At 38.9% G+C, this 22,238-nt stretch overlaps 1 protein-coding gene and 1 long non-coding RNA gene across 2 annotated transcripts; both read right to left on the bottom strand.

Annotated features, from left to right (window-relative positions):
- Window positions 1–335: 335 nt before the first annotated feature.
- Window positions 336–18,474, bottom strand: LOC113013650 (Fc receptor-like protein 5). The gene is made up of 7 exons (XM_080298438.1): window positions 18,438–18,474; window positions 17,983–18,018; window positions 17,543–17,809; window positions 16,810–17,076; window positions 16,409–16,687; window positions 2,675–2,938; window positions 336–711 (listed from the first exon to the last, which is right to left on the bottom strand). The coding sequence occupies exons 1-7, from the start codon at window positions 18,472–18,474 to the stop codon at window positions 395–397; spliced, it is 1,467 nt and encodes a 488-aa protein (XP_080154564.1). The 3' UTR covers window positions 336–394.
- Window positions 13,244–15,442, bottom strand: LOC145425420 (uncharacterized). Its single transcript, XR_013906106.1, has 6 exons — window positions 15,337–15,442; window positions 15,221–15,236; window positions 15,040–15,131; window positions 14,720–14,911; window positions 14,543–14,605; window positions 13,244–14,256 (listed from the first exon to the last, which is right to left on the bottom strand). It is a non-coding gene; the product is annotated as an uncharacterized LOC145425420 (long non-coding RNA).
- Window positions 18,475–22,238: the final 3,764 nt, after the last annotated feature.

The following is a 22,238-nucleotide window of genomic DNA, read 5'->3' as shown; positions in this document are numbered from 1 at the left end:
ACTCAGATTAAAGTTTCATAACTGCACAGTGTTACTGAAGTTTAATGTCTGACTGGAGCGCTTGTTGAACTGAAACATTCACTTGCTTTTTCTTTGATGTTTATATGTGTTACATGTTAATTTTGAATTAAAACTAACATTAAAAATATTTTTATACAAGAAGAAAAGAAATAATTTCTACCCTGAGAAGAAACGTCTGAACCAGCATGTTGATGCTGTTCATGGACACTGAAGACTGCAGCCTGTCCACAAATGGTTAAATGATCAGTTTTGTAATATAAACACAAACTGTCTGTTATCATGTTTGAAAGTTACTAGAATAAAAAATAAATAAATTAACATCTGATTTGTGATTTTATTTAATAGGCAGATGACTCATTTTCCCAATTAAAGGTTAGATTAACACAATAAGTAATTTGAAATAATCTGGATGAAAGATCTTACATGATACAGTCAGTGTGATGATATCACTCCACTCTGAGAAGAAATAGTCCCTTCTGCCCCGGCAGCTGTATCCTCCACTGTCAGACTCAGTAGCTCTGATGATTCTGTATTCATTGGATGTTGGAGGTGTGTTTAACTTGGCTGCTCTCCATTCATACGTCCACTGAGCTCCTTCACCTCCCTGAATCTCACATCTGACAGTGACTGTCTCACCGCTGTATATCTGAGTCAAGGATGGCTGCAGGGTCACAGTGGGCTTACTGGGAACTGTTCACAGAAAAATATCCAGTTAGAGACAAATAGAAACATAAAGTTATTTTGAAGCCTGATTTTCTTTTTGCTGTTGTTCAGAGGAGAAAGATTTACTGCATCCTGGTGACATTTTGACTGTAAATGAAGTTGGATTTAAAAATCAGTGTTTACATTTATTTACCGTGTGGTACACGTGTGTGGTGGCCCACTGGTGTATCTGACTCACACAGCCTGTTCTCCACACACTCCACATTTATAAAGTGATCTACAAATCCTAACATTACAGCTAACAGCTGCATTTTCCCTTTGAAGAACCACTTACAGCTACAGAGACAGGGAGTGAAGGTGGACAGTATATCCTTGTTTTTATGGCAACAAATTTACCTTGAAAGTGGTACAACTGTGTATAATATGATTCACAAGCAGAAAGTAAGATTTACAGATGTGTGCAGTGATTTGTGTGCAACTTTTCAGGTCTCCAGTTCACACAAACTATTGTACAAATGTGTCGACACAAACCTGAGTAACTGCTGATCATTGAGGCACAAATTTTAACGTCCAGATTGTTTTTCAGATTTCTTTCTTTAAAATTCATCGTCCATAATTCAGAGATGATAATAAATATACTTAATACAACACAAGATGTCTTAATAAGAAGACGAGCTTTTTTACCTTTTAAGAACTTTTTAACAAAAACTTTAAAGAGGAGAAAAACAGCACAGGCCTGTGCAGGCCTACTTTAAATAAAGCATCATTCTGCAGGTCTGTTTGAGTTCAGAATAAGTAAATAAAATGTAGCTGTGGTCCAATAATTGTAAAATAAGAAGAATAATCATGAAAACTATTTGTATATAATTATGTCTTCAGTCCGTTTCAATGAGCGATCATCTTCTGTTGTTTTCATGCAGCCACGGGCAGCCCTGAGTATAAAATACATCAGCTCAGGGTCGAAAACATAAAGATATTTATTGCACAATAACAGCATATCTGGTGATAATACACAGCTCACAACACCTTAAATACATGTGGACGAATCACCTGACACGCACAGATCACGTCTCGTGCCCACGTGGGGTTTTGAGTCTAATTTAACTGCCAGCTTCACACAGATCCACAAATGTGAGCTGCTTTCAAGCCACAAATCATTGCTTGTTGATCATGTCGTGTGTGTTTGTAATACTTTCAACACAAATTTGTCTCCTTATGGAAAGCAGACTTTGTCGTGTTGACATGAGTGTCAGAACGGCAGGTTTATCTCCAGATCCACGGCTCTGACCCACGGAGACCTCTGGCTGATGCTCCGTGTTCTGAGTTTGGCTCGTAGCTGCTAACTAGCTTTCTGCTCTGGGTCAACTTATAGCAAAGTGCAGAGATGGAGAGAGGCGTGGGAAGGTCACAGCAGCACACTTTCTTCCTCTGGAGGCGGTGAACACAGTGAACAGCTGGATGCTAACATGTGGCTCACAGCTGGGCCTGTCAGACTCTCTCTGGCTGCAGTAGCTGCTGCTATAAACACACTTTTCTTTTTCTCACTCTGTAAACTTCCTCCTGCAGATGTTGGGGATGTTGTGTGGGACTTTTATTTTTCATTTTTTCACCCAAAGCTTGCGGGAGCCACAGCTGAGGGGCGGAAGAGCCGCGGGTTACCGACCCTGATCTGACCTGATGTTAGCTGAGCTGTTGATGACCTCGGATGACAACATGTTCAGGATTAACCTTTATTTTTGTTTGTTTGTTTGTTTGTTTAATGGCTCTGTGGCTTAATACACAGTCTTTCATGTCCACTTAAAGTCAGTTTAAGGTGAAGAAGCATTTAAAGAGAGAGGCCAAAAATATTTAATACAATACAATTTAAAGACTAACAGCAGCTAATGAGCGATAAATGTGCAGGTTTTTTTGGAGTTGATGCCACAATGTTTATTTCTACATTTGTATGAAACACATGAGAAACTTAAATAACAGAAAGTTTAAAACTCACAAGTCTCCACAACTGTGACGACACTGCTGTCCTCTGTGTAGTAAACTGGATCTCCTCTCCCTCCTCTGCAGTGGTACAGACCTCCTTGTGAGACACTGTTTGCTTCATTTCCTCTCATGAGCTGAGCTTTAGAAGAGACTGAATCACGTCTGAACCAGTCAAACTTCCAGCCAGCAGAGCCCTCCACAGAGCAGCTCAGTGTCACACTGCCCCCTGCTGGTATGACTGAACTTTGTACTGTCAGTGTGGCTCTGGGTTTACTTGCTGTTGAAGAAACAAAACCATTAAACAAATTAAATCATCAACATGAATACATTTCTTACAGAAATAATCACACTTTAAACATTCACAGAGTAATTTATCTACAAACACAAAAATTAATTAGTTTCCCTGCATGTGACACATTAGACTGTTTAACAAACTAAAGATTTCACTGATTTATCATTCTCTTATCAAACTGTCATCTCTGTACATTCCTCTTTACATTGCTGATATTTTAAGAGCCTCCATGGTGTCTCTCCTTTCTGTTTGCACAGTGAGAAAAACTGTTGTCCTGAGCTGCCTGCAGACAGCTGGATCATTGTTGGAGTTTTCCTGTTAAGACAGATGTAAACATGAAAACATGAAATGTCAGCATGAATCATGGTCCAACTCACATGAAACTGTCAGTCTGAAGGCATCACTCCATCCTGTTAAGAGATAGTCACTGCTACCCCGACATCTGTAGTCTCCACTGTGGGACACTGAAACTCTGCTGATCCTGTATTCACTGGATGTTGGAGGGCTGTTTGTGTTGGGTGCTGTCCATTCATATTTCCACACCTTTCCTTCACCTCCCTGAATCTCACATCTGAGAGTGATTGTCTCACCAGTGAATATCTGAGACCAGCTGTGCTGCAGTTTCACAGCAGCCCAAACTTTCCCTAACAAACAAATAAACACAAATATTAAACTGAAAAAAATCATAAATTAATTGCTACTTCAGTTTAATCATGATGTTTCGTTTTATTTCACAACAAAATTTCACCCTCACCTTGTTTCTGAATTGTAACTGCAGCACTGTCCTCTGTGGAGAAAACTGGATCTCCTCTCCCTCCTCTGCAGTAATAGATGCCTCCTTCTGAAATACTGATCGTGTGCTCTGATGTTCCAGCTCCTATTTTCTGAGCTCCAGAAAACTCTGAATCACGTCTGAACCAGTCAAACTTCCAGCCAGCAGAGCCCTCCACAGAGCAGCTCAGTGTCACACTGCCCCCTGCTGGTATGACTGAACTTTGTGCTGTCAGTGTGACTCTGGGTTTACTTGCTGTTGATGTTACAGGAAAGACAAACATCAGACTGTCAGTTTCTTCAAGAAAAACTTTGCTATATAACAAATAAAGATTTCAACATAAAAACTCAATAGTAATTTTAAAAAAATCCAATTTATTTTTATTAATTTACAATTTATGTATTTTTTTAATTCAGTAAGTGCTTAATAGGTCACGACCCTGGATGATGGGTTAAGAAGATGGATGGAGTTCAATAATAGATCTCAGGTTTCTCAGGTAGGTCGGTCCCTGATCTCAGTGTGATCATCACACTTGTTACAAACAGGCACCAACAGCACAAAAACAAAAAGTGACTTCAAAGCAAATTTGATGAGAATCAACAACTGGCAGCAGCACACATGAGGACAGCACAGGTATCTCAGCTAACTGTTAGCCAGCTAGAGAGCCAGGAGCTAACACTGGATGTATATAACATGATGAAAACTTTATCAGAGTGAATCAAGAATCAGGTGAGACTGTTTTTATGCTCAGCCACCAAACTGTACTCCTAAATGCAGAGACAGGTGAACTATACACTGTTAGCTGATCTGAGGCCAGTTGATTGTGGTCACTCTTATTTTCAGATTTTTTGTTAATCTGTTTTTTATTTAAATGTTTGTTTTAAGGATCATGATCACATAAATATATATGCATAAAGATGCATAACCAGTGCACAGTCAGCAGCATTTATCAGTCATAATTCACACAGATGTTTTTCATACTGTATGCTATCCCCGACCCCAACCAGGGCTGTGATGTGATAACAGAACTCTTCTCTGTTGATGATCAGCCTTTTCTTTTTTCAGCATCTGTATTTTCCATCGTCAGACAGCAGCTCTGCTCATTCTGTATTTATTGATCATGTTTGATCCACAACTTCAAATAAATTATAAAAACAAAATAATTGTGTCATAATTCTGAGCTGCAGTGGTGGAAACTACACATGTGCAGGTACTGAAGAAACTGAGATCATCACATCTGTGTTTAATGTTTGTTACGATTTTCTCTGATTTTGTTACTAAACTAAAACAAAGAACAATATGACTCAATGAAATGTGTCCAACTTACATGATACAGTCAGTGTGATGATGTCACTGCAGACTGAAAGACTCACGGTGCAGCAGCTGTATCCTCTACTGTCAGACTCAGTAGCTCTGATGATTCTGTATTCAGATGTTCGAGGTCTGATTAATGTGCCATCTCTCCATACAAACAGCGACTGACTTCCTTCACATCTGACAGCGACTGTCTCACTGCTGTATATCTGAGGCCAGGATGGTTCGAGGATCACGGTGGGCTTATTGGGAACTGTTCACATAAACACATCAAGTTAGAGATTGATGGAAGCATAAAGTCATTTTGAAGCTGAACTGATTTTTATTGCTGCTGTTAAGAGTCAAAAGATTTACTGCATCCTGGTGACATTTGGACTTGAAAATAATAAGATGTGTTTTTATGAAACAAATTAAAGCAGTTAATTAATATTCTGAGTAAAACCACAGAGTGACTGCACAGACCTGCAGGATTTAACTCACTCACTGTTTATAAACTCATTTAGTATCTTAAATAAAACGATGCACAAACAGAGAAACAGAATGTGATTTAAAATGGTGCATGAAATATAAAATATCAGATTAAAATTATACATATTATATCAATGTGAAGAAATGAAAGAAACATTTCTCACCTTCAGCATTAATGTAGAAGAGAGAACCGAGCACTAAAGTAAAGATTAAACATCATCAGGGTCAAACTGACAGAAAATCAAAATCAAGATCAACTAAAGTAATTTTTTAAAGATTAATTTTCACATGACACAGTTACTGCTCATCAAAATATTTCTATGCAAATTAACTATAATCTAGTAACAAGTTTAAAAAAACTTGAATATATGAACTTGTACACAACAATGAGTCAAGTGCAACAAGCAGCGATGTATCCAACACGATACTCAGACTAAACTGAACCAAGGAACCAGCCAACATTTGTCTGTAACTTTCATAAACATCACAAATATGCTTTGTTCAAACTCTCAGATAAACACTTCAAACCAGTGATACACTCTAATTCTCACACATGAGAAACACTTTCATTAATCAGTGCCATTCGAACAATGTCACAAATGTACTTACACAATAACCCCGTCATGCAGAGCAAAGAGTGCCCCATCCTCACATCCAGCCCTGCTGCACTCTGATCCTCAGCTGATCTCAAACACTTTGACTTTACATCAATAATAAAAAGAGAAGCTGCATTTAATACAGATAAGACCAGAGTGTTTCTTCTGACTGTGGCCTCTCTGTGCTTCCTTTCCTTTTATACAAACCTCAAACAGCTCCTGTAGCTTTGACCACAGCAGTCATGTGACGTGTTCACATTTCCTGTCCACTGCAAACATGCAGGCTTGCTTCTTGTGTTTGCTTCTTACCTTCTGTTGTTTCAGGTCAGGTGACATATTTTACCAGCTCATAATTATGTTTTATTATTATTATTTAGTTTTATTCTTTTATGTGATTTGTGCAGTGTCCCGTGTGGTCATCATAAAGCTGAAATATTTTATCTTGAGTCATCTTATCAGCAAATGTTTCTGAACATCCACAGACATTTATTGTGCCATACATGAATGCTGTCTTCCCAAAATGTATTGTTTTCAGTTTCTGGCCACCACACTCACTCACTCTCCGTGATTATGGACAGACAATGATCTCAAAATATTTATTTAGTTTCATCTGCTTCCAATATCATATCAAATATCACTCATACGAAGGTGCCAGTGTTCACATTTTGAACAGAAAATACTGACGGTTTGAAAGAGGAGTGAAAAAGTACATCTATGTCCACTGTGAATGACCAGAGGTGGTGCCTTATGGCATCAGCTGTCAGTCACCTACAATGTAGTTTTGAGATCCCTTCCTTGTGCCACAACCCGTCCATGGTACTTTCCTCAGGTGACCTCAGTAGGTCACATGATGGGGGGAGGAAAGGTCTCAAAGTGTTCTTACCCCAAATCTCTGGTGATAGTTTTTGAATAAGACAGAAGTTGGAAATTCTGAGTTACCAGTCGAAAAGTTTTTTTGTGGAACACAACTCACATTTACCGCTTGGAAAGTCTGAGCAGACACACAGACTGTGAGTTAGCAATCCAAGATGGCAGCACTGAACCTAAAACAACAGTCAAACTGAAAACTTTTATTTGTGCTGCCACTCTTTTGTATTTTTGAATCACTAAATAAGCCAAACACAGAACACTGATTAGCTTTGATTCATGAATGTGTTTTTTAACTCCAAAAACTTATAGGTCTATAATGACCCACACCTTTTTTCACAGCTTGGCTCATGTGATGTAGTGATTAATTGTGGGTCTTTGACCCACTTGAAATAAAACCCTCACTAAGGTTAAAATACCTGAGACTCTTTACTGTTTTATTTTTAGAAGTCAAAGAGCCTCTTAGATGAGAGGTGACACGTCTTCCAGAAATGTAAAGAAGTTTAGTCACTTTCCTTCCAAACTTCTTAGACCACCATGAGCTGGATGACTGTGGTTCATACTGTTGCCTCACAGGAAGAAAGTTGTTGGTTTGAATCCACCAGCTGGGCTGTTTGTGTGAAGTTTGCATCTTCTCCCTCTACCTGTCTGACTTCTCCCCAGAGTCCAAAGTCATATATTATTATGTTAACTGGTGATTCCAATGATTGCCTGCAGGTGTGAATGTGAACATGAATGGTTGTCTGTCTCTCCATAACCTGTCTAGTTGGACCTCATCTGTCACACTATGAAAGCTACTATAGGCTCCGCCCACATTAGAGTCCAAAAGGACAACACAGCAGTGAATGCTTTAAGGTGTGGTAACTTTGTGATTGGCTAATCCCCTCCATATGAGAATAAGGTGTACCTCAGTTTCTCACTTCTCAATCTCAATATACAGTCTATAATATTAGTAATAGTTAAAGCCTGCAAACACAGCATCTATTCTTATTCTGTCAAACACTTTCTTACAAAGATAACCTTTGATTAAGGTTTGTTGCAGTATCATCTACACATACTCACAAACATGTCAATATCGAAGTGTTTTAGATTGTTTTACAGCAGGTGTGTTTCTCCTTCCCTCCACTTTTCTGTGGGAAAGGTAAAATACATTAAGATGTTACTTCATGTTTTTATGTTATTTGCAGTTTATATGTTAACACAAGTGCAAAAGTTTCAGTACATATCAATATGTTATGAGGCTTGAAGACAGGAAGTCTCTGTGATACTGCAGAGTCCAGCAGACAGTTTGGAGTCAAACACTGACGTCATCATCACAGGTGTAGGAACCATTTCTGTAACAGCAGCCAAACAGACACATTAGTATCAGTAGGTTTAGATGATTTACTGGCTCCTCTGCTGGTTACAAAGCAGTGATTATACTTTGGAGTTTTGTGTTATACTGTGAGGAACTGGCCTGTTTGGAAGTTGCAGTAAGAAGAAAAACATGTCTGTATATGATGTTGTGGACAGAGAGAGTGATGGATGATTTTATTTATCTCAGAGATAAATGAACATTTACAGCACGTCCATGCAGAGACTCTTAAAGACATGAGCGTGAGAAACAAGCTTTTCACCGTTTCTCTTGATGCCCACATGCTTTATTTATCCTTTAGTCCAGCATGTGTCATCACCACAATAAAGCTACTTTTAACCTGTTTTCACACATTGTCATACCTGCACATTTCCACTGTGCTGTGTTGAGATTAAAGAAGACAAACGTTAGACTTCAGGCTGAAACCACAGGCTGCATTTCCTCTTTTCTTGGAGGCCCAGACAGAAATTTTGTGGTGTCTGATTTTCAGCAGATAAAAATAAACCAACAACAGTCTTTTCCACACATGCAGTCATCACAGTCTGTTCAGAGAAACAAAGGGGGGTCAGAAAACAATTAAAGGGTGACCCGAACCACTAGACTCACATGTCATATGTACTCTTGTCTACACGCTGAGGCATCTGTCAATTAATATTAATCTGAAACATCATCACCCTCCTTTTTTCTTCTTTGTGTGTGTGTTTGTATTTAGATTTGTGAAGTTGTGCCCTTAATCTTCATAACATCAAAATCAATAATCAAAAACACCAGCAAAGTGCATCATGATGAGAACCAGAATCAAAACATTACAGCAAAGCTGAATACACTAGTGTATATAACACCCAGCAGTGTGGTAAACTGTGCTGAGAGAGCATCTGCACCCCATAAGACCAAGAAGCCAAGAGCACCTCTGTCAGTGCGTTCACGTGGCTAGTGGGTCCTCTCTGTGGCTGACTGGCTGTTAACCCAGTGAGTGAGAGTTTCTCCCACTGCATTGGGCCGTATCCTTCTGCTGCACTAAAGGACAGTTTTGCAGCCATGTAGCTCTGCTCATGTCATGTGCAGCCTTCCCACATCACATAATTTCTGGGCATGACTGTGGAGTCCATCAGAGCCTCCATGTCCCTCACCCCGAATTGACAGCAGACCTTCGGGGTGTGCCTAGACCTATTTGGGCTTTACTCGTGGGTCAGCTCCTGAGGCTGAGGGCTCTACAGTCTACAGCTGTTATATCAGTCATTGGGCATCTCTGACATAAATATGCTGGAGCTGCAAGCTGTCATCCTGGCACTCAAGCAGTTTCTGTCGTGACTGTTAGGGTACCAAGTTATCATCAAGACAGAAAGCATGGTCACAGTAGCCTACATCAACAGGTAAGGGGGCCGAGGGTCTCCCCTCCTCTGCACGATAGCTACCAGACTGTGGCAGTGGGCTCACCCGGTTCTACTCACTGAAAGCAGTTTATGTGCCAGGGCCACTGAACATGAAAGTGGACATTACAATATGTTGAGGGGAGCCCGATCCATGAGGAGTGGAGACTCCATCCAGAGGTGGTCCACCAGATCTGGAGTCGCTTCAGAGGGGCAGAAGTTTTTTCCCCCAGAGAATCGACACATTGCCATCTGTTCTTCTCCCTGCAGACAACTTGGTGCACTCCTCACCACAGGCTCTTCTCTGTGCCTTCCCTCCATACCCCTCCTCCAGTTATTCCTTCACCAGGTCCAGACCGAGGAGTTGATCCTGGTGACCCCTCTTTGGCCACACATGCTAGTTTTCAGTTATCCTGCCACTCATGGCCAGGACACCCCCGGAGCTCCCTGTTCTGAGGGACCTCCTGTTCCAGGTGAGGGGGTCACTGTTCCATCTTTTCCCAGTAGGGCTCAGGGTGACAGCCTGTACCCTGAGAGGGAGAGGCTCCATGCCTGGCCTGATCTAAAAGTGAGAATGCTGCAGGAGTTTTGTGCGCCATCCACCAGGACTGCCTACTGCTTCCTTCGGGGGCTGTTTGCCTCCTGGTGCGGCCCACCAGCTGGACCCCCACCAGACCACAGTTAACATGATTCTTTGTGAGCTGCACACTCTGTCGGTCCAAAGGCAATGATGAAGGTGACACAGGGGTTATCCTCCGGCCTAACCCTGGGTTGTTGCTGACGACCCCATCTGAATTTCACCTGTCCAAGTCAGTGGAGTTATGAATATTCCTCACAGGGGACCTGCACAAGGAGGCAGCTGGGAGCCAGGTTGCCCTGTGCCATCTCTGTGCTTTGGCACAGAACTTCTTGCTTATCCGGCCGTTCAGGAAGTCAGACCAGCCGTTTGTGAGCTTCCACTATGGAATTCTGGTCAGATCCTTGTCTAAGTCTCGATTGTCCCACAGGGTTGTGGAGGCCATTCAGCAGGCGTATGCCTCTTCGGATGTTCCCCTCCCTTCCAGAGTGCGGACCCACTGTGTCACAATATTAAAAATTTTAATCACTTTCAGCCAATAATCAATATACATATATTTTTTAATTAAAATCATTAACCTATCACAGAGAGAGCTATGTGTGCATGCAGCTAAATTTGTCCACCACTACAAACAGTCACGTGTTAGAGAGCACAGCTCATGCAGTGAAAACCTTGTGTGCTGTCCATGGTGCTGAAATTATATCAGTTTAATGAATTTAATATCACTACTTATTAGTCGTGTGCAATACTGCAAGATTTGGTATCAATCTAATACCAAGTAAAGACCAGGCCTATATAGGGGAGACCGGGGATAGTTGTAACGTGGGTCAGTTGTAACACTTCCAATTTCTCCAATCAGGGCTAAGTTTCAAATGATGTGACTCATCCTGTACATGCCCAATTCAGTTCTGCTATCACATGTGAAAAATCAGCACATTTTGTCAAACACAGATAATTTAACATGAAAAAAAGTAATTTGTATGTCAAAAAGTAAGTTTTTCTACTTTATTTCAATTTCTAATAGCATTATCTGCTTTGCAGTTAAACTCATCAAACTTAAATTATGTTATTTGTATGTCTATGGGGATATATTCTGTGTAGGTCTTTAGTGCTAATGTTTTAGTCGTTGGCTGTAATGTTAGCTAGTTCATGGCTATAGGAGTCTGGGTCAGTTGTAACAATAATGCAGATGTTACAACTTACCACACTATTACTTTAACTTATATTAAACAAGTTGGGGCAACGACATCAGCAGAGAGAGGTTCACTGGTCGCTTTTGTATATGCGGGTAATGACATTGGCAACACAATTCCTCCACTGTTTGTGTTCCCACACATACATTATGCAGACCACTGTGTCAGAGATGGACCAGTAGGAAGTACTGGTAGTGGAAATAAATCAGGATGGGTGCAAGAAACAGATTTCCTCATCTTTCTGAAGCACTTTGCAAACCACACCAAGGTAAGCCAGGATAAAAAGTAATGGAATTGCGATGCTGGTGAACAACTACATTTTTTCAGCTTCATTGTTATGTTCAAAATTGGTGCAAGAGCTGTAGGTTATAATGCCCACTGAGCCAATGAGGCCAAACTCAAGGAAGACCAACCAAAATTAATGAAATATTCAGTTGCAGAAAATTCCATAATTTGTCTTTTTTGGGGGGGTTGGAATATGTTCAAAAGCTAGATTTCTGCATTCTGTCACACACACACACACACACACACACACACACACACACACACACACACACACACACACACACACACACACACACACACACACACACAGCTACATAAATGGATGTAAGTGCATTCATGTGTTGAATAAACAAAGATTACATGTTAATGTTTTGTTAGTACCCTTATTTCATTGTGTTACATTTTACCCCAGGATATGTTACAACTAACCCAGACTATGGGGTTAATTGTAACATTTCACTCTTTGTGTTTGAGGCCATACCATGCAATGGGTAATTGTGCTGCAGAGAAAATAGCTGCACTATTTAATAGCAGAGACATGTAAATACTTTGCATTACATTTTGAATCCACTACCTTAAAAATGTTACAACTATCCCCGGTCTCCCCTACTGGTACCAGTACCAATACTTTTTAATAATTACCATCATCAGTGTTGCTAATTCTGAATGAATTTTCATCACCTTTAAGACAGCCAGGTTGCTTCTTAGATGGAACTGCAGCAGTGCGTACAGGAAAGAAACAGAAAGTAAAGTATCGAGTTCATTACACTCGTAAGGAAAAAGAACGTGTTGGTTGACCAGGAGGACTGGGAGACCATGACAGATACAATAAATTATAAATGGATTATGTCTCCCTCTATTGGCCACCAGCTGTAAACACAGTCCAGTGATTGTACTTGGAAGATGTGTTCAGAGTCTGACATGAGAAATATGGGAGAGGAACTATATCTGTATGTCCACACTGAAAGCTGAGGATTTTCTGGGGGAAAAAGGGCAAAAGCTGTCACTTACAGTATGATTTCTGACACTTTTACAGCCAAGATTATGATACCTGGTAAAGGGTCTTTTAAAGGACCTACCTTTGAACAATGATATCTGCTGTTTTCTGTCTGTACCATTCGGCACTGTATTTTTGTCTGATATTTTTCTAAATGAGAGTTTTCATCAGTTGTCACAGTGTGGTATTTTTCCTAGTACAGGTAGATCATATAAAATGTGCAGTCCACACAGAGAACAAGTGCAGTGCTACAGGGGCACACCTGACACTTTTATCCCTTCAACTAAGGAAATACTTTATATTTATATCTGACAATATCAGCATGTAGCTGTCAAGAGAACAACACTGTGCTGTTATTGTCTGCATTTCTTGTTGCCTGTTTGCTAAAACAAGTCATTTACTTTTTCTCTTCAACCACAGGCTGCTTTTCCTCTTTTCTGGGGGCTCAGGCAGAAATCATGAGTCATTTTCAGCAGATTAATAAATAGGATATAGCAGACAGTTAGAAAAGACATTTTTATCCACATATAAGCATCACGGGTCACTCAGAAGAACAAAGACGTTTTGTCGTGATATTATTTGATTATTTTTAAAAGCACCACAATTATTTTACACACATCAAACTGTAAACAGCATAAAAGACACAAACATCACCTACAGAAAACTATTTGATCACACACAAAATGTTCTCTGTCATGGCCTCAGTGATGAATAACATTGTAAAATCTGAACATTGACAATAAGTTTTTGTTTTCTTATAAATCAGCACTATAATGCATCATAAGACAGTGTAATATTTCATTCCTGTTTTTTCTCAGAACAAATAATCAACTAATTTTATTACATGTACATGGGGATTTTCACAGTTCAGCATCAATCATCAAAATCTGCTGGGGCAGTCCCAACAGCACACAGAGGTCAACAACCTTTGTCTTCTCAAAACTAGGCGCCTGCTAATGTCTCTCTATCTGCTGTCTCCCTTTCTCGTGTCCTTGCTGCCCATTTCTTCGCACACTGTGTTCTCCTTTCTGTCGCCTCTGCTTCTCACATACACCTCTGACTTATTCTCCCAATTCTGTGTGTCTGCTCTATGTGTGAGTGTTTAGCAGCTTGACCTATGGCCTACTTAAATGAATAACGGATATAATGCTTTACTATCGTTAATACAACTAAATCCCTAATACTAAAATAATCTATTCTTACACTTTAAAGATAACATGTAAAATTCAGCAGGAAGTGAGTGAACATCTTATAGAAATAAAACAAAGAGACTGAAACAAACTCACAGAACCAAATCATGAAATTGTGTCTTGACGGAAACAATGTCCCACACCATCCACCCTCCACTTATTACAACAGAAATAAACACAATAGGATTTTAATACAAAGATGAACCATATAATCAGTCTTCCAGTGTTGATATTAAACCAAGAGCATGTCATTGCTTACACTGACGTTGCTCATGTTGTTCGTGTGTCTTGAGTTTTGTTGAAATAATCTTTTTATGGACCTGAAACAAAATCAGAACAAATACGAGTTTGAAAGTGAAAAACAAAGAAATGATGTTGCCAAAGATGTGATGATGCTTTCTGACACGTTCATGCTTTAATCACACAGAACTGATCTCATCTATTTTATTCAGACATCACAACAGCAGCAGAACGCAACTAAAGCCAATCGTATAAAAAGTGATTCAGCTCATCAGCTCCACAAACTTTAGCAATGATGTCACACATTTAACTGCACATGTAATCTGATTACTAATGATTCAGTGTGTGTAGAGTTCACATTTGTACGTGAGGCTGATTCAGGATTCACATTATTGTAGTCAGAGCTCTCCTCTGTGCCATCATGTCTGCCTGTTGTGATGATGGATTATTGTGTTTAATAACATGGAGACTGTCTTCCTCTAAAATGACACAAGTTACAAAAACATTCGACCAATTATTACATTTCATGCTTCTTGTACTCACTCCTTTTATCAAGACCTTCAAGCTGAAATCCAGATGTGACGTTGTTGTATTCATCTGCTGAAATAATGAAGTTTGATCAGTCAGAATAAATATTTACATTTCTTACAGCTCTGCTATTATCAAAGTTTATACTGTTTGTACCACTTCCAGTGTTTCCAGAGCCTCTGATTGATTCATAGACTGAAAGATCACCTACAAGTCATTGAAAATAAGAAAGAAGGAAGAAAAATATTATTTCTTTTTGTTTTTGTCACTGTTTGCTGGAAAACTGAGTGTTGAAAACTGTATTAAAGAGAAAAAGTAATAATTTCTGGTCTCACCATGAAGAAGAGAGGAGTAAACCTGAGTTTCATTCTGGTTGGATGTTTGTTGTGAAGCAGAGCTTTGATTGGTGCTCTGAGACTGAGTGAGACTGAAACAAATAATGAAAATTTAATGAGGAATAATTCAAAGTTAGTTTCATTTGAAGTTATATAAATGAAACTAAACTGCTGCACCAACCTGTTACAACAGGGTTCTGTAAAAAGCACAAAGATTATTACATCAGTTTGTTTAAAAGTGTCACAGCATTAAAAAAAACATTTTTCTTGTAAATTTTCAAACAGAAAGTCTCTCACCCTTTATCTGTTTATAGCAACACATCAGCAGCAGCACGACAATAATTCCACTAACAAGTCCGATGATGAACGGAACGATAAATGAACTTCTTTCACATCCAAAACCTGAAACTAGAAAATGTCAGATTTTAGATCTGAAATCTTAATATAAAGAAACAAAAACTGATGTTTACATTGAGATTTTCTGTTTCCTGTCAGAAACTGTCAGCATGACTCTGCTCTGTGGTTTCATGTTGTGACTCCTGTTCTACACTACTTGCAGTGTTACTTGTAGAATTGTTACAGAACTAATTGTGAATTTATGTTGATTTGGAGATTTGCTGAAAATGATTGTTTCACATTCACAATCCCACCTAGTCTCCCCTCCTTGGATCACATTCCTGACACTGATTCTCTAGACTCCACATTTTACATGACTATTCATATTCAACCATTTCCAGTAAGAACATTTTTACAATGCCAAAGAGGTTACCATGAGATATAATGCTGTTTGACCTTCATAGTAATCATCAATCATCTATCGTTTTGATCAAAGCTGTGAAAGTTTTATATTTTCTTTGCTGTATTTAAAAAGTACTTGAAGATTGATTAATAAGCTGGTCCGTCTTTAGGACCTGGGAGTTTAAAGGGATCAATCTCAATCAGCCTCCTGCTAAAGGTGAGTGGCAGTGACTCAGAGTTATGAGACTGTTAATCATAGAAACAGTACCACTATTTTTGGTGGTATGTCTGTGTGTGTTTATTTATTTGATCAGATGATAGTTCAGAATTACTTTTATTCTTTTTATAGAAATTGTAGATCAATTGTTATTTGTTTGAATATATTATTTATTTATCCTGTTTATATCATTATTGTCCTCAGGTGATGGAGCAGCAGGTCAGCATTGGTGTCTCTATACCAGCTGAAGGTTCATGACACAAAGTGGTGACAAACTGTCTACAATGAGGCTACTATCAGCTGCAGCTCTTTGTCTGACCAACAATGTAACATGCTTTGTAGACCATTGAATTCATCCTGTGCTGACCATTATGACATTTGTCAAATGGAGATCACACAACAAACATGACTTACTTGATGCTGACAATGTGAAGGCTTCACTCCACTCTGTTGAAGAATATGAGTCATCTCTGCGTCGACTCTTACACATGTAGTCTCCACTGCTGGACTCAGACACTCTGAATGTCACATCATTATTGTGCGTCCACTGTGTGGGTGTCCTGGGTCCTCTCCATTCATACTCCCACTCAGTGGTTTCACCTCCTTCCTGCACCTCACATGTCAGAGTGATCGTCTCACCTCTGAATATCTGAGGCCAGTTGGGTTGTTGTTTTACAACAACTTTATTGGAAACTGTTCACACATATTAACAGTTGAGATACAAACAGAACCATGAAATCAACACAGAAAACTTCACATTGTATGTTTGATAATCATGAGTGAATGTATATTTCAAACTAAATGACTGAACTCACTGGTTTTCTCAATGGTGACATCATCACTTCTATCAGTGTAGTAAACTGGGTTTCCTCTTGTTCCTCTGCAGCTGTAGATTCCTCCTTCAGATACTCTGATATCTCTGTTTTGTTGATCTCTGATTTTACCTTCAGAGGTTCTTTGGGTTCGTCTGAACCACTCATATTTCCATCCATCAGAGCTCTGCACAGAGCAGGTCAGTGTCACACTGCCCCCTACTGGTATGATTGTTGTTCCTGCTGTCAGTGTGGCCCTGGGTTTATCTGCTGTTATGAAAAAGGAGAGAACATAATGCACACCTGATACAATATAAATGTATAAAAGGTTTAAAAAAAATCATTTTTTTAAATCCCCCCCCCCCCCCAAATAAAATCTACAAATGTCTTCATTATATATATTTTTTTTTTCTACAGTTTAAGTCACTTTAAATTTTTCTGATTTCTGTCTCAACATGGTGACAGAGCTGCAGTAATTCAGGTTGTAGATCTCTAAATAAGCACAGTATAAACATTTGTCCATTCTCAGTCCTGACTAATTCACACTGAATGTAAACTAATGCAGTTCACTGTTGAAGGAAACACAAAGTTAGGTAAAATGCAAGGATCTTTGCTAAAGTTCCAACACATAAGAAATACAATACTTTCAATGAAACATTTATTAAACACACATTTTTTATAATTCAGATGAGTATTTTAACAGGAATCATCGCAGTATTAATCACTGAGGACTTACCTAATACAGTTATAAAGACAGTATTACTGTTCTTTATATAATGTGACTCCTTCCTGCTACCAGAGCACTGATATTCACCACTGTGGCCTGTTGAGATAATTTCTAATGTGCAGTCTTTGTTCTCCCTGTTGGGGGCATACTCTCGACCATCCTTCTTGATTGTGTAATACCAGTCAGTGTCTTCTCCTTCATTCATGTCACACTTGAAGGTAACAAACTCTCCAATGAAATAACTGGACCAGTTGGGTTCAATAGTTAGCACAGCATCTAGAATCCAACACAAACAGACAATCAGACAACAGACAATCTGAAACACTTTATGCTCAAGGCAGAATGTTGATTGATTATTAATACTTTATTTATGTAGAGTCATACAGGTTGAGAATAATCTTTGCTAAATAAAAAGGAAGAAATAGAAAAAGTGAAAACTGTTCAGTCACCTTGAGCGTGTCCACTGCAGACGAGCATACAGAGCACTACAATAAAGACAGAAACTTCAGACATTATCAAACTAAAGACACTCAAATCATGTGAGTGTTTTGTTGATGTTAGATTTGAAATGTAACATAAATAAAACACTGTTGGTAATGATGTGTCTCATTTCTTGATCAATGGTGAGTTAATGACCTTCTTAAGGAACAATCCCACCAGGGTTTAAAGTACAGTCGCTTTCTTACCAAGCTCCTTAAAACATTTGGAGATTTACATCTACTCTGATCTGAGTCAGTGCACTAAAATCTAATCCAGTCTACAAACAACCATGTTGGTAACAAACATGAGAGTCCTCTGATCACATGACTTGCAATGGTACAAATGACTGATGCTCTGTTCTTCTTACTAAAACATGTTTATGGATCAGTATGAATCAAACAATAGAAGTCAGTGATGTACTCACAGAATAGGCCCAGCTCACAGAGCAAAGTGGCTCCCATCCTCACATCCAGCAGTGACACGTCTGAAAACTTCTACAACTTTCTGTAAAGAGAGAGAGTGAAGCAGCAGCACAGCAGACACCAAAGAGCTGAGAAGGAAACAAAGAGGTTTTAAAACTTCTCTCTGCTTCCTTCCTTTTACACAGAAATAACAACTTAACAAGGTCTGACCATGTCTGCCAGATTTTTATGAAAAGGCCTTTAACACACAGACTAAACTGACCAATAGCAGACAGACAGTAAGTTTCATTACACATATGTGAGCTGATTGAGGGTTAAAGAGGAAATGAGGAGAACACAAGTCCAAGACTTGTTTTAAGTGTGAAAAACATTTATTTTATTTAAATATTATTCAAATAATAAAAAAAATAATAATAAAATAATAATATTAATAATAATAATAATCATCATCATCATCTTTGTCATAAACTGTAAGTATTATCAAACATTTGTCTTACATTATTTCAAAGGCTATTTATAATTTTAATAAATATTTCCAAACCTCAAGCACACAGATGTATGAATAAAGGAGAGTAAATATCAATAAATATATCTACAGAGTAAAACCAAACTCCCTCTGCCTGCAAGCAGACACTGCTGGAACTAATTAAAGGTGTTTTTAACCCCTGATGTAACCTGTCTGTGCTCCGTCTCTCACCCTAAGACAGCTGGAAGAGGTGTTGCCTTGTAGCTATAACTGTTATAATTGTATTAATAGCGAAAGACATTGTTTTTAGCGTCCTGTAACCACACAGTGGTCTGATGAGTCTCAGTTTCTGCTCCAACATTCAGATGGTAGGGACAGAATTTGGCAGAACCAAATCAATCAAATCATATTAATTTCACTTTGATCTCCAAACAAACTACAGTGATTTCCATGTTTCCTTGTTTAGGCTGTGGGACTGTAACCTCTAAGGTTTACATGTTTCCAGTTTAAAGTTTCAGAGCCTCAGAAATCAACAGCAGCACTGAGACTGGACTCAATGATAAAATAGTTAACAGGAATAAAAATGTTTATTTTACTGCTCTGTGTGCTACATCATCAGATTAATGAGTTTCTACAGCATTCATATCTTATCCTTTTTTACAACAGTGTTACATTTTAATGTTTTAAGTTTGATATTATTTAAAGATTTTTAATCACTATTTAATAATATCTCTGCAGCAGGTGGCACTATGTGTCCCTCCAAACTATCAAAGCTCAGCTGATTCACAGAAACAGGATTCAGCTTCGAGAGCAGAGTCCTGCAAAAGTGTCGAATGTGTAGACTTTTGATTGGGACAGAGAGGGGGAGGGACTTTCACCCACTCAACACATGCTTTCATGCATCCTCTAAGGTCCTGACTGCACGCTGTTTGAAGTTGATGATGTCAGCGTCTGCTGAATGTTCATTGGTTGGCAAGTGCAGCGAAATATAGCAGGAAAGGAAGAAGCACAAATACACTTCAAAGGTCAACAATGCACACATGCGAGAGCGTAAATCTGGCGTGCGATGGCTCCTTTATGCATCAAATTGTGCCTCAGCTGGAGGAAGCCAAGACAACACTATGGATATCAACACTGATGCAAATGAGTATCTTCATTCTGTTTTAGTATTGATTAACAACACAGTGTAGATATCTAACCCTACTCTAGATCTAATCTCTATGATAATAAAACTACTCTGATATTTTCTATCTCTGACATTTCAATGCAGATGTTTGAATTTCTAAAATCTGATTGTCTTTTGTTAACATTAAAAAGTAAAAATAAAAGTCTAATTATTTATTGAGCATCAAAAAGGAGAGAAAAATAACCATGTCTCAGCATCAGCATTAACGTAGAAGAGAGTAATGAAGTAAAGATAAAACATCATTAGGATCAAACTGACAGAAAATCAAACAAAACAAACTAAATCAGGACATTAGTTTTAAGAGTTTAAGAGTATCTTTCTTTCTCTGTGCATAAAAAGTACGTTTGACACATGAGAAAACATTTTAAACTTATAGTTATAAAAAATGTTATAAAAGTTTAATTTAAAATGTATTAATATATGACCTTAAAGACAATGACAATGAGTCAAGTGCAACAAGCAGCGATGTATCCAACACGATACTCAGACTAAACTGAACCAAGGAACCAGCCAACATTTGTCTGTAACTTTCATAAACATCACAAATATGCTTTGTTCAAACTCTCACATAAACACTTCAAACCAGTGATACACTCTAATTCTCACACATGAGAAACACTTTCATTAATCAGTGCCATTCAAACAATGTCACAAATGTACTTACACAATAACCCCGTCATGCAGAGCAAAGAGTGCCCCATCCTCACATCCAGCCCTGCTGCACTCTGATCCTCAGCTGATCTCAAACACTTTGACTTTACATCGATAATAAAAAGAGAAGCTGCATTTAATACAGATAAGACCAGAGTGTTTCTTCTGACTGTGGCCTCTCTGTGCTTCCTTTCCTTTTATACAAACCTCAAACAGCTCCTGTAGCTTTGACCACAGCAGTTGTGTGACGTGTTCACATTTCCTGTCCACTGCAAACATGCAGGCTTGCTTCTTGTGTTTGCTTCTTACCTTCTGTTGTTTCAGGTCAGGTGACATATTTACCAGCTCATAATTATGTTTTATTCTCAGAGACTTTTATGTGATTTGTGCAGTGTCCTGTCATGACATACGCAGCGAGGTGTTGGACCTCAACACTGAAGAAACCAAACAGCCACTCGATAAACGCACTAAATAACACAGATCTCTCTGTCCCTCGCTTTGCATCCTGTTATGTCATTTTTTCCAAACTCCCGTTTCTGCTTCCATGTCTGTTTCTTCCCTGGTCTGAGTCTCAGGTCTGTGTTTCTTAGTCTGCACGTTTCCTGTTTTATTTTGACAGTATCACGTTCTGTGTTTAGTTTTGCTTCCAGCTGTGTTTCCACTTCCCTCGTCACCCTCATGTGGTGTGAGTTTTCATTCGTTCATTGGCAGGTCATCTTTTCACCGTGGGCCACATTTCTGTTCATCACGAGTCACATCTCAGGCATTCATGTCATTCATGTTGGTGACATTTAAGTTTCATGTTCACTGTCTCTAGTGTTAGTTCTCTCCAGTTTAATTTACTGTTAACATCGTCCTAGTTTCCTTTCGATCTTCATTTATATTGTTGGTCCAACCTAAAGTAAACGTCTCAGTTTTTGTTCATTCCTGTCTCGAACATCTGCTCTTACTCTTACACCACGCACCGGCCACCCAGCCGTGACAAAAAACTTTAAAAACTTTACACTGTTGTGTATTTTTAACTCCTTGAATGAGCCATGATTATGTTTGAACACTGATTAGTCACAACAACAAGCATCATACTGCACTACTATCATACCTGCATTGCTCTAACTTGCCAAGAACCAACACAAATCCTGTGTTTCCTGTCTTTTTCTGCAACTCAGGAGTGATGCCACGCCCGATTTCCAACTTCCAAGTTCGGAGGTATCTGGAATGCAGCACAATGACCCACTTTTCACACCTTGTCTCATGTCATGACACACATAATTAATAGTGGATTCATGACCCTCTTAAGGGACAACTCCCACTATGGTTGTCTGTCTGGGTTCTCTCCAGGTACTCTGGCTTCCTCCCACAGTCCAAAGTCATATATTATTATGTTAACTGGTGATTCAGGTTGTTGCCTGCAGGTGTGAATGTGAACATGAATGGTTGTCTGTCTCTCTATAACCTGTCTAGGTTATCTTTCATATTATGACAGCTACTATAGGCTCCACC

This window comes from Astatotilapia calliptera, chromosome 3 (genome assembly GCF_964374335.1).
Source record: "Astatotilapia calliptera chromosome 3, fAstCal68.1, whole genome shotgun sequence".
In the NCBI taxonomy this organism is placed as follows: domain Eukaryota; kingdom Metazoa; phylum Chordata; class Actinopteri; order Cichliformes; family Cichlidae; genus Astatotilapia; species Astatotilapia calliptera.
The sequence above is the reverse complement of the archived record's forward strand: the minus strand, read 5'-3'. Positions and strand labels throughout refer to the sequence as shown.

Coding starts and splice junctions, on each gene's coding strand:
- LOC113013650 (XM_080298438.1), bottom strand. CDS start 18,474: ATGGGAGCCACTTTGCTCTGTGAGCTGGGCCTATTCT. Junction 18,019..18,437: donor CTGTGAGCTGGGCCTATTCT/GTGAGTACATCA, acceptor TCTTTATTGTAG/TGCTCTGTATGCTCGTCTGC. Junction 17,810..17,982: donor CTGCAGTGGACACGCTCAAG/GTGACTGAACAG, acceptor GTTGGATTCTAG/ATGCTGTGCTAACTATTGAA.